Source organism: Cydia pomonella, chromosome 16 (genome assembly GCF_033807575.1).
Source record: "Cydia pomonella isolate Wapato2018A chromosome 16, ilCydPomo1, whole genome shotgun sequence".
Classification (NCBI taxonomy): Eukaryota; Metazoa; Arthropoda; class Insecta; order Lepidoptera; family Tortricidae; genus Cydia; species Cydia pomonella.
Window position 1 is genome coordinate 4,063,743 of NC_084718.1, and position 14,079 is coordinate 4,077,821.

At 38.6% G+C, this 14,079-nt stretch overlaps 2 protein-coding genes across 7 annotated transcripts in view; one reads left to right on the forward strand and one right to left on the reverse strand.

Annotated features, from left to right (window-relative positions):
- Positions 1 to 1,933, forward strand: part of LOC133526509 (cyclin-dependent kinase-like 1) — a 52,636-nt gene extending 50,703 nt beyond the window's left edge. For all 5 annotated transcript variants that reach the window (XM_061863177.1, XM_061863175.1, XM_061863179.1 and 2 more), the window contains one exon: positions 218 to 1,933. In XM_061863177.1, the coding sequence (XP_061719161.1) occupies positions 218 to 274 (57 nt within the window). In that variant the 3' untranslated portion in view covers positions 275 to 1,933. The remainder of the gene's footprint in view (positions 1 to 217) is intronic.
- Positions 1,927 to 14,079, reverse strand: part of LOC133526510 (SH2 domain-containing protein 4B-like) — a 59,209-nt gene continuing 47,056 nt past the window's right edge. For both annotated transcript variants that reach the window (XM_061863181.1, XM_061863182.1), the window contains 8 exons: positions 12,639 to 12,755; positions 8,670 to 8,843; positions 7,764 to 7,982; positions 7,167 to 7,341; positions 6,421 to 6,534; positions 5,909 to 6,016; positions 5,209 to 5,409; positions 1,927 to 4,066 (listed from right to left, as the gene is read on the reverse strand). In XM_061863181.1, coding sequence (XP_061719165.1) covers positions 3,957 to 4,066; positions 5,209 to 5,409; positions 5,909 to 6,016; positions 6,421 to 6,534; positions 7,167 to 7,341; positions 7,764 to 7,982; positions 8,670 to 8,843; positions 12,639 to 12,755 — 1,218 coding nt within the window. In that variant the 3' untranslated portion in view covers positions 1,927 to 3,956. The remainder of the gene's footprint in view (positions 4,067 to 5,208; positions 5,410 to 5,908; positions 6,017 to 6,420; positions 6,535 to 7,166; positions 7,342 to 7,763; positions 7,983 to 8,669; positions 8,844 to 12,638; positions 12,756 to 14,079) is intronic.

Consider the following 14,079-nt stretch of genomic DNA (forward strand, 5'->3'; position numbering starts at 1 on the left):
AAAGATGAAAGTCAAATGGCGTTCTCAAAAGTTTTAATTATGTGTCGAAAGATAGCAGTAAATTTACTGTGGCTACAAAGTTTTCTTTGACAATCCACCTCTATTTCAAACCCATAGCCACCAAGCCATCCGGGTGCATCCTCATTAAGTATATTCCTTGGTTGAACCTTTTTTAAATAAAATCTGAAGTCTTCTAACATACTCCGTTTGCTCGCAGCGGACGGCGGAGCTGGCATCCAGCGCGAGAACGCCCACCAACTTACCGTACATGTGACAACATGGCCACGGGTTGCTCCGGGCCCTCTTCTACTAACCACTTCGATACCACAACGCCATTGTCTTTTACTACCAGATTTACAAAATACCAGATATATTGCCAAATTACGAATGAAGATTTTTTTTAAACACAACTCTAGCTAGTAGTCTAACTTTTGCTCCGTAGATACAATTAGAATCTGGTAATTTTGTAAAACATGGTATAGTTGAAACTTTATAAATTGACCGCTTAGCACTTGAGAGATTATCTTGTAAACAACGACATTGTTCTAAAATATTTTAGGCTACCGCCAATAACAAATAGCAAGTAACATAAAACGCATACAAATAGCTACCATCTTCTCTAATACGCAAGGTTGAAATTGCAAACTTTTTAAGGCATTTTGTCACTGAAAGCGGTACAACGCTGACGACGTACCTTTCAATGTCCAAGTATCATTATCGAATGTGCTATGCTATTGCAATTTCAACCTGACTTAGAGAAGATGGTAGGTACAATTTGTATGCATTTTTTGTTAGTTTATATTATTTGTTAGTAGCGGTAGCCTTAAGCAAAAGAGAATAATGTCATTGTTAACAAGATAAGCTCTCAAGTGATATCCGGTCAATTTAAAAAAAAATTCAACTATAAAAATATAAATTAAATATGTACCTAGTTAACGCATTCACTGCCAGGGGGCGTGGCCTAGGAACAAACTTGTATGACGGTGAACGCATATATGCGTCGGTGGCAGTGAATGCGTATAAATATTTACGCAACATAAGTGGAGATTGGATGAAGAACGCAAACAAATTGGTATTCTAGCATTCTTCGTAAAGAATTTAAACCGTTCAATGGAGGTTAAATTTAATGTTCATCTCAACATGAGATATTTCCGGGCTATTTTGTATAATTTATCATTCATTGTTCTGAATTTGTATTTATTTATTTATTTAATTTTATTCATTTAATTATTTAAAATTTGATTCAGGCAACAAGGCCCATATTACAAATACCTTACAGACTAACATACATATACATTTTATAAAATTACAACTAAACACTATTTAGGCGACAAAACGGCGTGGCTCCGTTGAATCGGCTGCTCTTGTGTCGGATTCGGCAGTTTGCCCCGGAACCTCCGAAACACGACACCCTTCGGCCAGAAGACTTAGTGACTAATCTAAACAATAGTTCAGCTGTCGGTAATCTATACTAGTTTGTATTGTACTTGTTTTACTATCTTTATATTTTGTATACATTAGTATGTTTATTTTAGACTATATAGTTGCTTAATTTATTGTATGAAAACAACTGTGAAAGTTCTAGATCTAGAAGACACTGCCAAAAAGTATTTAGGATATCGAATTTATCTGATATTTGGAAAAGTTTTGTAAAGAAAAATGCACAACTGTAGAAATTGAAAATTGGAATTATGTTTCTTAATTATTAAAAGAGACATCAAGGAATTAGCCATGAAAATAACTTATTATTATTATATTATATCTATATCTACTATTTAATATATTCCGTGTCTTGTCAAGAGACCAAAAATTAAATGGTCCATGAAAAGGGTGTTTGTAAATAATGTATAGTGTTACATTTTAATACTTGCTTAATTAATAAACACTTATCAAATAAAGGTATTTTTTCTAAATAAAACGACAGAGTAATTGACATATTTTTTAATCTAGTTGGCAGTTTAGAGTACAATATCGTAGATCTATGGTATATCTACAAACGACAATGGCATATAGATCGTTTAAAAATATTTATATAGATCTTAACTTGTCAGAAGCTGAGAACTCCGTATCTAATTTGAATTTCACTTTGGCTTGTTAGAATCCGGGTTTCGCTTAGAGAAAGCAATTTAAATAATACTGAAGCAGATGTGGTAATTATCACAATAAATAACTATTCCATTAAATCTAACATTTGTTCATTAACGCGGGAAAGTGCTGGCAACATCCAAAATGGCGTCGCGTATTGAAGTCCGTGTGACGACAACGTCAAAAACCAATCTTTTTTTATTTTATTTGATAATCATAGAGCTATAGTGCTTAGTTTATTAGCACCAAAATACGCTATTTCATATTGCAGTTAAAGGCCTCTCAACAATTACCATAAAGTAATATAATAAAACAATTCATACAAGTAAATGCTAGGTTGATACCTGAGTATAAACAATATTTATTCGAGACTAACTTCTTATTAGGACTTTTTATGGCTTTCTTCTAACGATTGTTACCAGAAGTTGAAAAGAAATAGAATATTTCGTATCTAAAAACAAATTGATAATTATTTTTTTCGAAAATAAAATTATACAAATGAATAGGTATAGCTTTAACACAAAAGCCTTTGCTTCGCTACCTATAGGTATCACGTCCTTAAGAATACTTAGAATATAGTGGTCAAATCTCAGAATAATACAGACATAACTTATTTCTAAACATACATGACTCGTAGAAATGGTCCCAGTTTGATCTACAAAATGTGACTCAATATTTGAGATGTCTTTCTAGCTTATTCCTTAACTTCTAAATTACATAGAACAGTAACATGAAGTTAGGGCTTTTGAACAGTAAAGACTCCGACATGTTAGAAACCATCAGTGAACAAGAATTCTAACGTAAAATGGTGTCAAAAATGGTTCAGATTTTGAGGGTTCTTTTAATATCTCTGGGAATACTGGGAAGCCAATTTTAATGGAGCGCAAACTTAAGTCAAGAAGTAGGTACCTACATTAGACCAAAGATTGGATTTCTAGCTTTACCAGAACTATTGAAAGAATACCGATTCGTAAGTGACGCTTTAGTCCAATACTTCTATCCTTCTGATATGCTTATTTCTTCCTGTGACACTACGAATATATACTGGGTTATTATGAAGTCATAATCCGAAATGACAAAAACTGATTGAGATGGTTTGACTGAATTAGTTTTCTCTAAATAAGGACTACTTGGTATGAACATCGCATAAAGAAATACTCCTATCCCAATACATTTCGGTCACCCTAAGTTCGAAAAGTTTCATGGGATAGGTGATTTTATTTGCGAATTCATGGTTGGTCCCATAAGAAAGGTTGTTCAGTATATATCGTGTCATTCACCAAGATACATGCCTTAACTCGTAATGTCATGTTATTAAAGGTTAGATTTGACAGACATGCGCGTCATCGTGGATGACACGAACTACATATCATTTAGGACCATGACTGTAATCACCCAGATATACGCACTGTGGAACGACACCGTACTTGTTGGACATGAGATTTTTTTCTATGACTTTTTATAGTGTTGTTAATCGTAAATTTTGAGTGAGATAACTGAACAAATTCTCAAATTTGTAATTTGAACAACCGCAAAATTTATTGTAGATATACTCGTAATAGTCATTGGGGGTGAACTGAAAACCAGCGCTGTAGCTGCTAGTCTACACTGCACCACAGCAAATGCTGAGATCATCCCTTTTTGTTTAGTTTTTAGGAAACCCTTTTTTCTGTATATTTTCTAGTATGTGTATGCTTATGTGAGTGGCAATAAATAATTATTCTATTCCACATTTAGATTACGCATAGATTTTTTTTAAGGACACTAAAAAGTTATCGCCGAAAACAGAAAATTCTCATGTCCAACCCTAATTAGGGCTTCCACTGCAACATTGCGGTATGGTTGTGACTCTTGTGGTACAGTTCGGGTCGCTAGAGCGCCTCCAAGATGGCGGGCGGCTGCTGGTGGGGACACGCGGCGGTGAGCAGCTCGCCGCCGCTCTCCGTGATGGCCACCGTCTTGTGGTACGCTATGAGATCAGCTGGAACAGGGAGACGGAGGAGACGGGTATGGTTATATTTTTTATCCAAGAGTATTATTTTTTTATGTATAAGCGACTGTAAATATAAAGAGACCAAAGATAAAATTCTTCCTAACAGAACTCAAGTCGAACGTCATGTGTTAAATTTGAGTTCTGTACCCCTAGTGTAAGTTTGATCGACATCATAACGTGACGAACGCGTTTGCGTTAAGTCTCATTTTGTATAGGATTTTGAGTTTCCTAAACGTCCCGCTTGGCGCGCTCTTTCTAAATCCAATACAAAATGAGACTAAACGCAAACGCGTACGTCACGTTTCGAAATCGAATTTATTTACACTAGGGGTACTGTTCTCTTACTTAACTTAATATTCTCAGTTTTTAATCGTGTCACCATTTGGTGGAAGTCTTCTTGCAAGTACACAGTGATTTAAAGCGGATAGGAGATATCACGTGTGCAAGTTTTGTTACAAGGATTTTCATCGTCAAGGAAATAGCGATAACTTAAATAACAATACATATATAAGTTCTTAAAAGTTTATCGGTGAGATAAAACGCCTTGAACCACTACCCAAGGGTCACTAAATCGCGGATAGCGGTCCGGATCCCGACCACCGACCTATTTCGTGAACTCAAGTAGAAACGGACCACAATGGTATTTTTTTTAAGCCAGAGTCCTGATACTCCTGATATAACTAATTGGTGACCCCTGCTTCTCACCACGATTTCACCACCCCTTCACACCACTTAGTCAACATGCTTGTCACATGATGACTAAGGTAAGTGCAATCAATACATATCTTTTTCATCTAAATACCCTTTTAACCATTCGTATATCTACTCGTAAGCACTGATCAGTGCGTATGAATTTAAACCTATTATAATAAACAATGGATTTAAATTCATGCGCACTGATCAGTGCTTAGACATACGACGGGTTCATAACTCTCTCATTTCTCTCACTAATCCATAAGCCGAAACAGAACTAAGGTATTGTGCGTGGCCTCGCTATCCCCTAGCAGCCGGCAGCCGCTGGGGCACGTGCACCAAGAAGTACAGTCAATGTCTTTATCTCATTTCCTCCCAGCCCACTCATTCCTTCTCTTTCTCTCTAAGGTAACTTTAAGCCAACATAATAGACGTACCTAGTGTATCGTGCGTGGCCTGGCTGCCGCCCAGCAGCCGGTACCCTTGGGGCGCGCGCTCCACGAGGTAGTGCTTGCAGCGCGCGAGCGGCGCGCGGTAGGAGAGCGCGTAGCCCCACACGCGCTCCGACACGCGCACCAGGAAGGCGCCCGGCAGGCAGCGGGACAGCAGCTGCTCCGCTTCCGTTCGGGTGATGAGACCTGGAGCAATCGTCGTCATCATCAACGAAATTCCTTGATGAGGTGGGACATACAATACAATACAATACAAATCCTCTTTATTGCACAACCTCTGAAAATAATGTACATGGAAACACATAAAAAACATGAAGATAGAGGTAAACAACAGGCGGCCTTATCGCTACAGAGCGATCTCTTCCACACAACCTTTAGGTAGTGGAGAACTGAAACTTAATTAACTAATTAGGAGGTACATATCGATATTCCCTAATGTAAAAAATAATGTTGCGTATTCTTCAGATCCATTAATCGTTTTCTGGAGACGGTCACGGACGTATTTTTGAGCCCTGGAAAATTAGACTCATTCTCATCGATTTTACAAGACGCTGCGGGAGTGGTAGGCTTTCCATCTTTAATCCTTGCAATTGAGCCACTAGAGGGGATATAGAACCAAATCTTCTCTCTTACTTTTATGAACATATTTACATATTTGAAAATAAAAGAATGGAACAATTCGTACCATGGAACCAGTTAACGGGTTTGTTGTTCTCGTCGAGCCCCACGCCTCGAGGCAGCTCTTGGCTGCGGAACCACTCTACTACCGCTTCCCGATTTGGAGGCTTTCCAGCTGGAAATAATCAGTTGCAATTTGAGAAGAAATATAATACATAGAAAGTAGACATGATATTTTTACGAATAGAGTTTAATCGCAGGACCAGGCTTTTGTTAGAAACACAAAATGAATGATATAAAGCCCTTTTGCCATCTTCGAGAAACTTATTGTCGACACTTATTGTGAAGTTTTGAAAAAGCAATTTTCCGTCATTTAATTTGGTTTCCTTGTTCATATTTATGAATAAAGAAACCAATTCTTCATCATCTGACCTACTTCCGTAGGTAGGGCATAAAAATGAGTAAAATTACATAACGAATTAAGATTCATAGATAAACTCCCAAGCGTCCAAAGTCACATTTGGCTGTTTAGTGCATTCAGTTTCTTCAAAACCTAAATAATGATATAAAACTGGTTACCTTGGCTGGGGCAGGGCGGCGGCGCGGGCGCGGGCTCGGCGGAGCGGCGGTGCGCCTCGCGCGCCGCGCGCGCTATCTCCCTCATCGCGGCTTCCGCTTCCTTGGCTTTACGCTCTGCAATAGTAAACTCGGATTTAAAAGAGTCTTGATCTTAAAACGCCTTTATCTTTTAACTATCAATGTCAAATATTTTATTAATTATTACGAAACCATCATCCAAATCCACAACGCAGGCTTCATCAAAAACATAGATACAAAACAGAATCCGCAACAAACTTCGTCCAATTTACATAAGTGATAATCCGCCACAGGCTTCGTCACGCCTTTATTGACAATGCACAAAGTCAACATGTCCAAAGTTAACGAAGAATTTAATGGAAGAAATAAAAATACAATTACCGTAATGCATGCTTAGTAAGGTAGGTACATGGGCCTAGTATCATCTTGCATGGAGCCGTAAACTCATGGCCTTGATGCCATGCAGTAATTCACCAGTTCTCGTATCCACCACGCCTCGTTTCCACGTAAAAACTAACACTGCCAGTTGCACTGTTTGGAGACAACTTACTTTGCTCCCACCCCACGGCATCATCCTACATACAAGGCATCTCGCATAGAGCGCGCTCTCCTGGCCTTAATCCCTCGAAGCAGTTCACCTGCTCTTGCAACCACAACGTGCTCTCATGCAAGTAATGACTAAGACAGGCAGTGGAACTATTTAAAAATAGGTCATTGAGACAATATACCTTGTTCCCGCCAGGCTGCGTCATCCTGCGCATTAAGCGTGGCGTCTCGCATAGAGCGTGCTCTTCTGGCCTTAATCCCTCGCAGTAGTTCACCAGCTCTTGCACCCGCCACGCGCCGCTCCCATGCGAGTACGCGTGAACTGACACCGTCAGTGGCGCTGTTTGGAGACAGATCCTGAAAACAGCAGGTTATATGTGCGCCAAATTACTTTTTCAAGAGAAATGGTCAATATATCCAAAGAAAAATAGAAACTGGGCGGCAAATAGTAGAGTAGACAATATCCGATTGTAGACACAATCAAGGTAAGGCCAGCTATTGATGTGCAAGACTTTGCAAAAACTTGTAAAACTTCTTGGGAGTTTCTTAAAAAAAAATACTCCAAATAAAGGAACAGAAGTTTTCATTTCGACTACCTATGGAGAAGTTCGTTCCTAACACAAAACGGTGTTAAGGCTCCGTATTTTTTTCCACGTGGAAATATTGTCTTTTGTGAAACCGCGCCGAATCAAGTTTTGCAGGTTCCGTCCAAAGGTTGCTGGAGGTCGTTATCTATTCTTTCTTCTTTGCAAAAAAGAATTAAAATATAATTCACTAACCTGTAATCCATCTCTCTTCCCCTCGATAAAGTTGAAATGCAGAGTGTTCTTATTAAGGTCCAGCTTCATGTCGTCGCTGTAGTCCTTTTCTTTTCCTCCGGACTTCTCTTTCACTTCAGGTTCCAGCGCCGCGATGCGCTGCCGCAAATCGTCCACTGTGCAGTAGATTTCCAAAGCGTCTTCTATAGAGTCGACATTTTTTGGGGATAGGTCGAATTTCTGAAATTGTAATGAAGAACCGTTATTTACTAGGTCAATAACAAAGAAAACTTTCTAATAACTATGAAGGGTCGAGCTCGGAATCTTAAAGCAAAAGGGTGTTTGAGATCACAATTGTTGCCCTGAGATCATGACATGTTGCTTTTTAATATGACATGGCACAACACAACCACTCCCTTGTAGTCTGTTAGAAAAGTAGGCAGGCCAGTTCTTCGTCATGTTGTTGGGTTGAATATATAGGTTAATAGACTTATTTACTAGATGCAAATTAGAAGCTTCCACATATATAATGCATTTATAACGTGGAGTATTATTATCATTGGTCCCGTTTTGATAACATAATGAAGACGATAATTGACGATATTAATAGAAACAGCAACTTACCTGCTCCAGACTATCCAGCGGTTGGTAATCGATAAAATCTCTGAGCTCCTTCTCAACGGACTTGCGTAGCTGGTGAGCTTACTGCCGCGCCTGCGGAGTCTTTCATAATGCTTTTTATGGCAATAGTAATAAAGCCTTCTTTACCTGCTCCAGACTATCCACAGGCCAGTAGTCGATGAGTTGTGTGAGCTCCTTCTCAACGGACTTCCGTAGCTGGTGTGCCTCCAGCCGCGTCTGCGCGAGTGCGCGCGCGCGACTCTTCCATAATGCTCTCTACGGCAATAGTAATAAAGCCCTGTTTACCTGCTCCAGACTATCCAGAGGCCGGTAGTCGATGAGTTGTGTGAGCTCCTTCTCAACGGACTTGCGTAGCTGGTGCGCCTCCTCCCGTGCTTGTGCGAGTGCGCGCGCGCGGGTCTCCTCTTCCAGGATGCTTTCTATGGACTTGTCGTTGGCGTGCTCACCCATCACCCAGACCTGCCGAAGAATTGTGTTTAGAAAATATTCAGCGCCACTACTACTACTACTACTACTATACTTGGTGTTGACTTCACTTATGATTATTATATTATTATAGATGAGAGTTATAGTTATTATAATAATACGTAATGACGACTGCTGAGATACGTATGTTTTGGTGCGTTACATATCTATGGTTCTCAGTTAACACGTCAATACTCTAGTAGGTACTTGAAGCGTACACCGTTATATTGCGTATCGTAGCATAATTTAAATAAGTTTGCGAATTCTCTGTTCCTTCACAAATAATATTACTAGGATTGGTATTTCAGTTGCTTAGAGGGGCCGTATCGGTGTTTCGAAGGGCTGTGTTCGAAACTTGATCAAAGCGGTGACGGTATTCCATTTTTAATTTCCTTTATTTCCCTGTCTCACACAAGATGAACGATATACATTGAAAAATAGCCACCAGGAAAAATCTACAAGGTTTTACCCCATATACAATATCGGTTAGGAATATGCGCATTCCCCATCATTAGTCAAATAACTTAAAAATACCACTGAGTCCAGTGCGGATAACACAATCAGCATTTCCGTCAGCGCATACGCAAGAGTTGACTGTCGAGTCACCACGCAGTGCAATTTGAAATGATTGGGCGCTATTTTGTTCACTTTAGTTTGTGGACTGTTTTGATGATGTCATTGCTATATTTGGGAACAGTTTGTTACTACTGAATGGCCTTTTTCAAGCATGATGTGCTTTTCATTTTTACTCTTCGTAATTTCATCATCATCAGTAACGAGTAAGAACGAGACACCAAGCGAATCTATTGGTGACTCCTGATTTTGCTCGGTGTTCTAATTGTAATTAGAAATTCTCATTTATACTGAGGTACTGATAAAATCTATCATTTAGCTTAGATCGGAATAGAAAATAATTAATTCGCTGGTGATTTTAATATAGAATTCCGCTGTAAAAATAAGTTCATTGATCACACACCATATTAATACTACACTGTTGAAGCAGTCACAATCACTAAATCAGTACCTACCTTTTCTATTTAGAATCATCAAGTTAAGGTAAGTATTTAGGAAGACATTAATTAATAGTCTGAATTGTCAGCACTTCCTCTCTGCGTAGGTACTTATTCCGTCTTCCCACTAGTAAGACATCAATAGGATTTAAGTCCACAACAAAATAAATGTTCAAGCATTGAGTAAACCTATACGACATTGAGCTAACAAAAGGACCAGATGTTACTACAGGCCGCTTGTGTTCCGATGGAAGACGCGACCTTAAACCTATTGAAATAAGTGCTAATGGCTTTGATGATAATCATGAAATGCCTGGCATTGCAAGATGTTTGGAATTCCATTTTGTTCTCTTATTTAGGTCAAATGTAAATTCAAAGCGTTTGAAATACCAACTAGACATTTACCATATTGTCATGTATTGGTTAAGTTTCCTACGTCTTAAGGAACAGTACCCTTAGTGTACATTTATTCTATAGCGAGACGTGACATACGCGTTTGCGTTAAGTCTCATTTTGTATGGGATTTTGAGTTTCCAAAACGTCCCGCTTGGCGCGCTGTTTCTACATCCCATACAAAATTAGATTTAACGCAAACACGTACGTCACGTCACGCTATCGAATAAATTTACACTAGGGGTTCTGTTTTCAGATTGAATAGCGTTCAGTGTGAGTTTATACATTTGATACTTGCGTTGAGTAGCAAATGCATGAACTCATCCTAAACATTAATCAGTGTAAACAGGCCCTAAATGTGAATTTTCTTTAATCTGCATTGTAAAAATCTACTTACCTCCCAATCGAATTTATTTTCAATGAAAGTACTCGTAGCATTAGTTGACCACCCCGCATACACCAGTCTATACTGCGGGGGTCATTATCTATCGTGATCAGTATAATGTTCCTCGAAGAGAAATACATACTACAAACTTATCAAGATCCAGATCGCAAAATGGTTATCTCATCTTTTATGACATTATATTTTCATAACGTACACTTTCCCTGTGGGAACTTTGATATGATATAAGTAGATATCATTGTTCTATTGTTCAAGCCTACTAGTAGATAATATAAATTGTATAAGCATTTAAAATGCAAGCCAGATACTACAATCAAGAAAATGTTTTAACGGGTTTCTTCTATAGTTTAGCATGGTCATGGATACCTAATGTCAAAATCTAAACGTTGACCATATTTGTTACGCATCGAGCAAATATCACCTATTCGTTCCAGCAGTCTCAAACCTCAGCTTCCCAAGGAATTCACCCCGAGACCAATTGGTTCAAAACACAAATCTGTTGTTCTGTTGCTATTCCAATAATTTACAGAGCAGCGAGAGAGTAGACTAGAGCGGATGGATGATTATTGCGCTTTCCGTTTTAGATAACAAGATAACTCACAAATATATGATAAATACCCATAAAAAATACCCCGTTTAAACAGTAAGTATTTAGAATGTAAGTTAGAATGATCGAGTTCAGTAGTTTTTATTACAAGTTGCCTTTTGTACATACTACAATCTAATAAAGTCCTCGGTCTCTTTCCCTTGAATTTCGTTATAGAGATAGAAATTTACTCTCCAGTTGTCCAGGATCTCAAGTTCTCAAATACATTGTTTTTCCTAAATATTAGACTCGTTGAGTCGATGGCAACACGCGGTCATGTTGCTCCACTTCTAACCACAAAACGATTAGTCACTTGAATCTGAGTCGTGAACTGTACCCCTAGTGTAAATATTTTCGACAGCGAAACGTGACGTACGCGTTTGCGTTAAGTGTCATTTTGTATGAGATTTTTGACTTTCCAAAACGTCCCGCTTGGCGCGCTGTTCAAAAACCCATACAAAATGAGACTTAACGCAAACGCGTACGTCACGTTTCGAAATCGAATTTATTTACACTAGGGGTACTGAGGTCTGCAAGGCGACCTACTTACTTGGATGTAGTGAGAGAAATGTTATTTGTATCTCCTTTGGATTTCACGGGCCTATAAATCCTGGATAGATCTAAAACGTAGAGGCTCTTTGGGGAGACTTAATGTCATGTAGACGCCTGCTGGAACCCGTTCACAGGTACAACAATAGACACCCATGAACCGGTCGCAGCAGACATTGGAACTATTGTAGAAAAAGTGAAGAGTATACGTTTATGGATTGAAGTTTGGGTGATCACTAATCACATAATTTATTATTATGACACTTAGGCGAAAATTGGCAAAAGCATAGTAAAGCTGATTGAATTTTTATCAGTTGGGGGAAACTAGAGCGTTCGGGCGTTCTCGGCTCCGTTCGGCTCGGCGTTGCTACGAGCAATTATTAGGGTTAGCAAAACTTGACGTTCATTTGCGTGCAAAACCACAGATAAGATAATGACATGAATTTTACAACCCTAAATAGCTGAAAGGAATAGTTCCATACATTAGAAAGGGGCTATGATTCGTCTCTGAATCGCTGTCAAACTTCGGTTTTGTAGGAAGTTTCCTTTCTGTAAAGTAGTACTATTGTTTATTTTGTGCTTTTACTCCGATTCATGGTAACCAATAGCCATGGAATAGAGTAGGTATGTCTGTCTAGCGGTGCTTACCCATGAAGATGGGAAACATCTTCCCCATGCAAGAGTAAACCTACTTCTTCCCAAGTGTCTATCATTTCGCTTTCACTCAGATACTATTTCCAGATCCTACCTTTCCATCACTATCGTCTGGGCCTGTGAATCATCTCTTCTTTTTTTCCCAGGCTCAGATCAGCCTAAGCCAAGATGCTCAGTTAATATTAGTTTCTTACCCACGGTTCTCCATCTTCTCCGTGCAAGAACTTGACCTGCTTCTTTCCATTCTTCTTAGGCCTGTCCGTCGTTTCTTCTTTGCAGAGCTTTTGGTCCCAGATCTGCCACCGCCGCACCTGGAAGTTGGATTAAACTACTTATTATACCGTCTCAAAAGTGTCTATTTTAATTTATCCGTTATATTTCTTTTTGTGACAAAATTTGTACCTACCTGGTCCGGTTGGAAGGACTAATGGATGTGCAAGGTGCAAGTTTCCCTAGCTTCAAAATAATTGGAAAAGTTCTGGGAAATTTGAGAAACCTTTCATAGGAAATTAAAGTAACTTTTTGTTTTTAAAACGAGAAATCTAGATCACCATATGCGCCTGAACTAGTCTTCCGATCGAATAGATAGAGGAAACAAGCCTATTTTGAGAAAAGTTGTCGACATCTCTTCTAAATAACTAAAACTGGTATGTTTCTATTCCTCGTTCTCTCCAGAATACGAATTGACTGGTTTTAGTTTATGAAGAAAGGGGGACGGGTGGGAAAAAAGGGGGGGAAAGATGGCTACCTAGTTATTAGTTTTAACTAATTGATACAAAATAAATACAACGAGCTCAACGAGGGTGCAGAGTGTTAGGGTCGGCAATGTGTATGTAACACCTCATCATTGCAAAATTTGCGTGAACTTTTAGTTACTACCAAGTTATAGGCCAGGAAACTGCAAGTAACAGGCCTTTAAGAAAATATATTTCTCCTACATATGTAAGTTACTTTGTTGTAAAAAGAAGACATCTAAATGCAATATTTTAACTTTATAATACTCTTCAGATGACCTGTTACAACAATTGTCTATTGTAAGTTCTTTGGTACCATTAGCTCGAGGTCAGAGTTGTCACGACCCGCTGTCGAATTTGAAAGCAATCTGCCGATGGATTTATAATTAATACAATTATTTTAATAATGAGTGCTGCAATGGATAGCCAGTTTGTCGTTAAAACTATAGAACATAAGCAAATGTTAGCGATGCAAAGGGGGAACGCAGCCAACCTTACGGGAACCAGCCCCAGGAATCGGACCTGGGTGATCTAGCTAAATATAAACATATTGGGCTAGGTCACTCATGTCCTTTATTTAGGTATTAGTTTTAATTTTGTAGGTAGTTTTAATTTTAGATTACATTTTCATTCTAAGTTTGCTATTATTTAAGTATGTTTTTGGTTTGAATTTGAAACGCCAAAAAAATTGCCTTCGAACCTCATATCAAATGGTTAATGTTTCTCTCAGTTTCCCTGACTTCATATTTATATTATTTTACGAGTACTTTGCTTATCCATAACTCTTAACTGATCGTATCGTACTAGGCCTAAAAGAATTGCCGAAGCAGGTTAAAGATAAGAATAATTAAAGAAATAAAAGATTCCTTATTTTTTGTGGTTATACCGAAGTTTCCCGAAA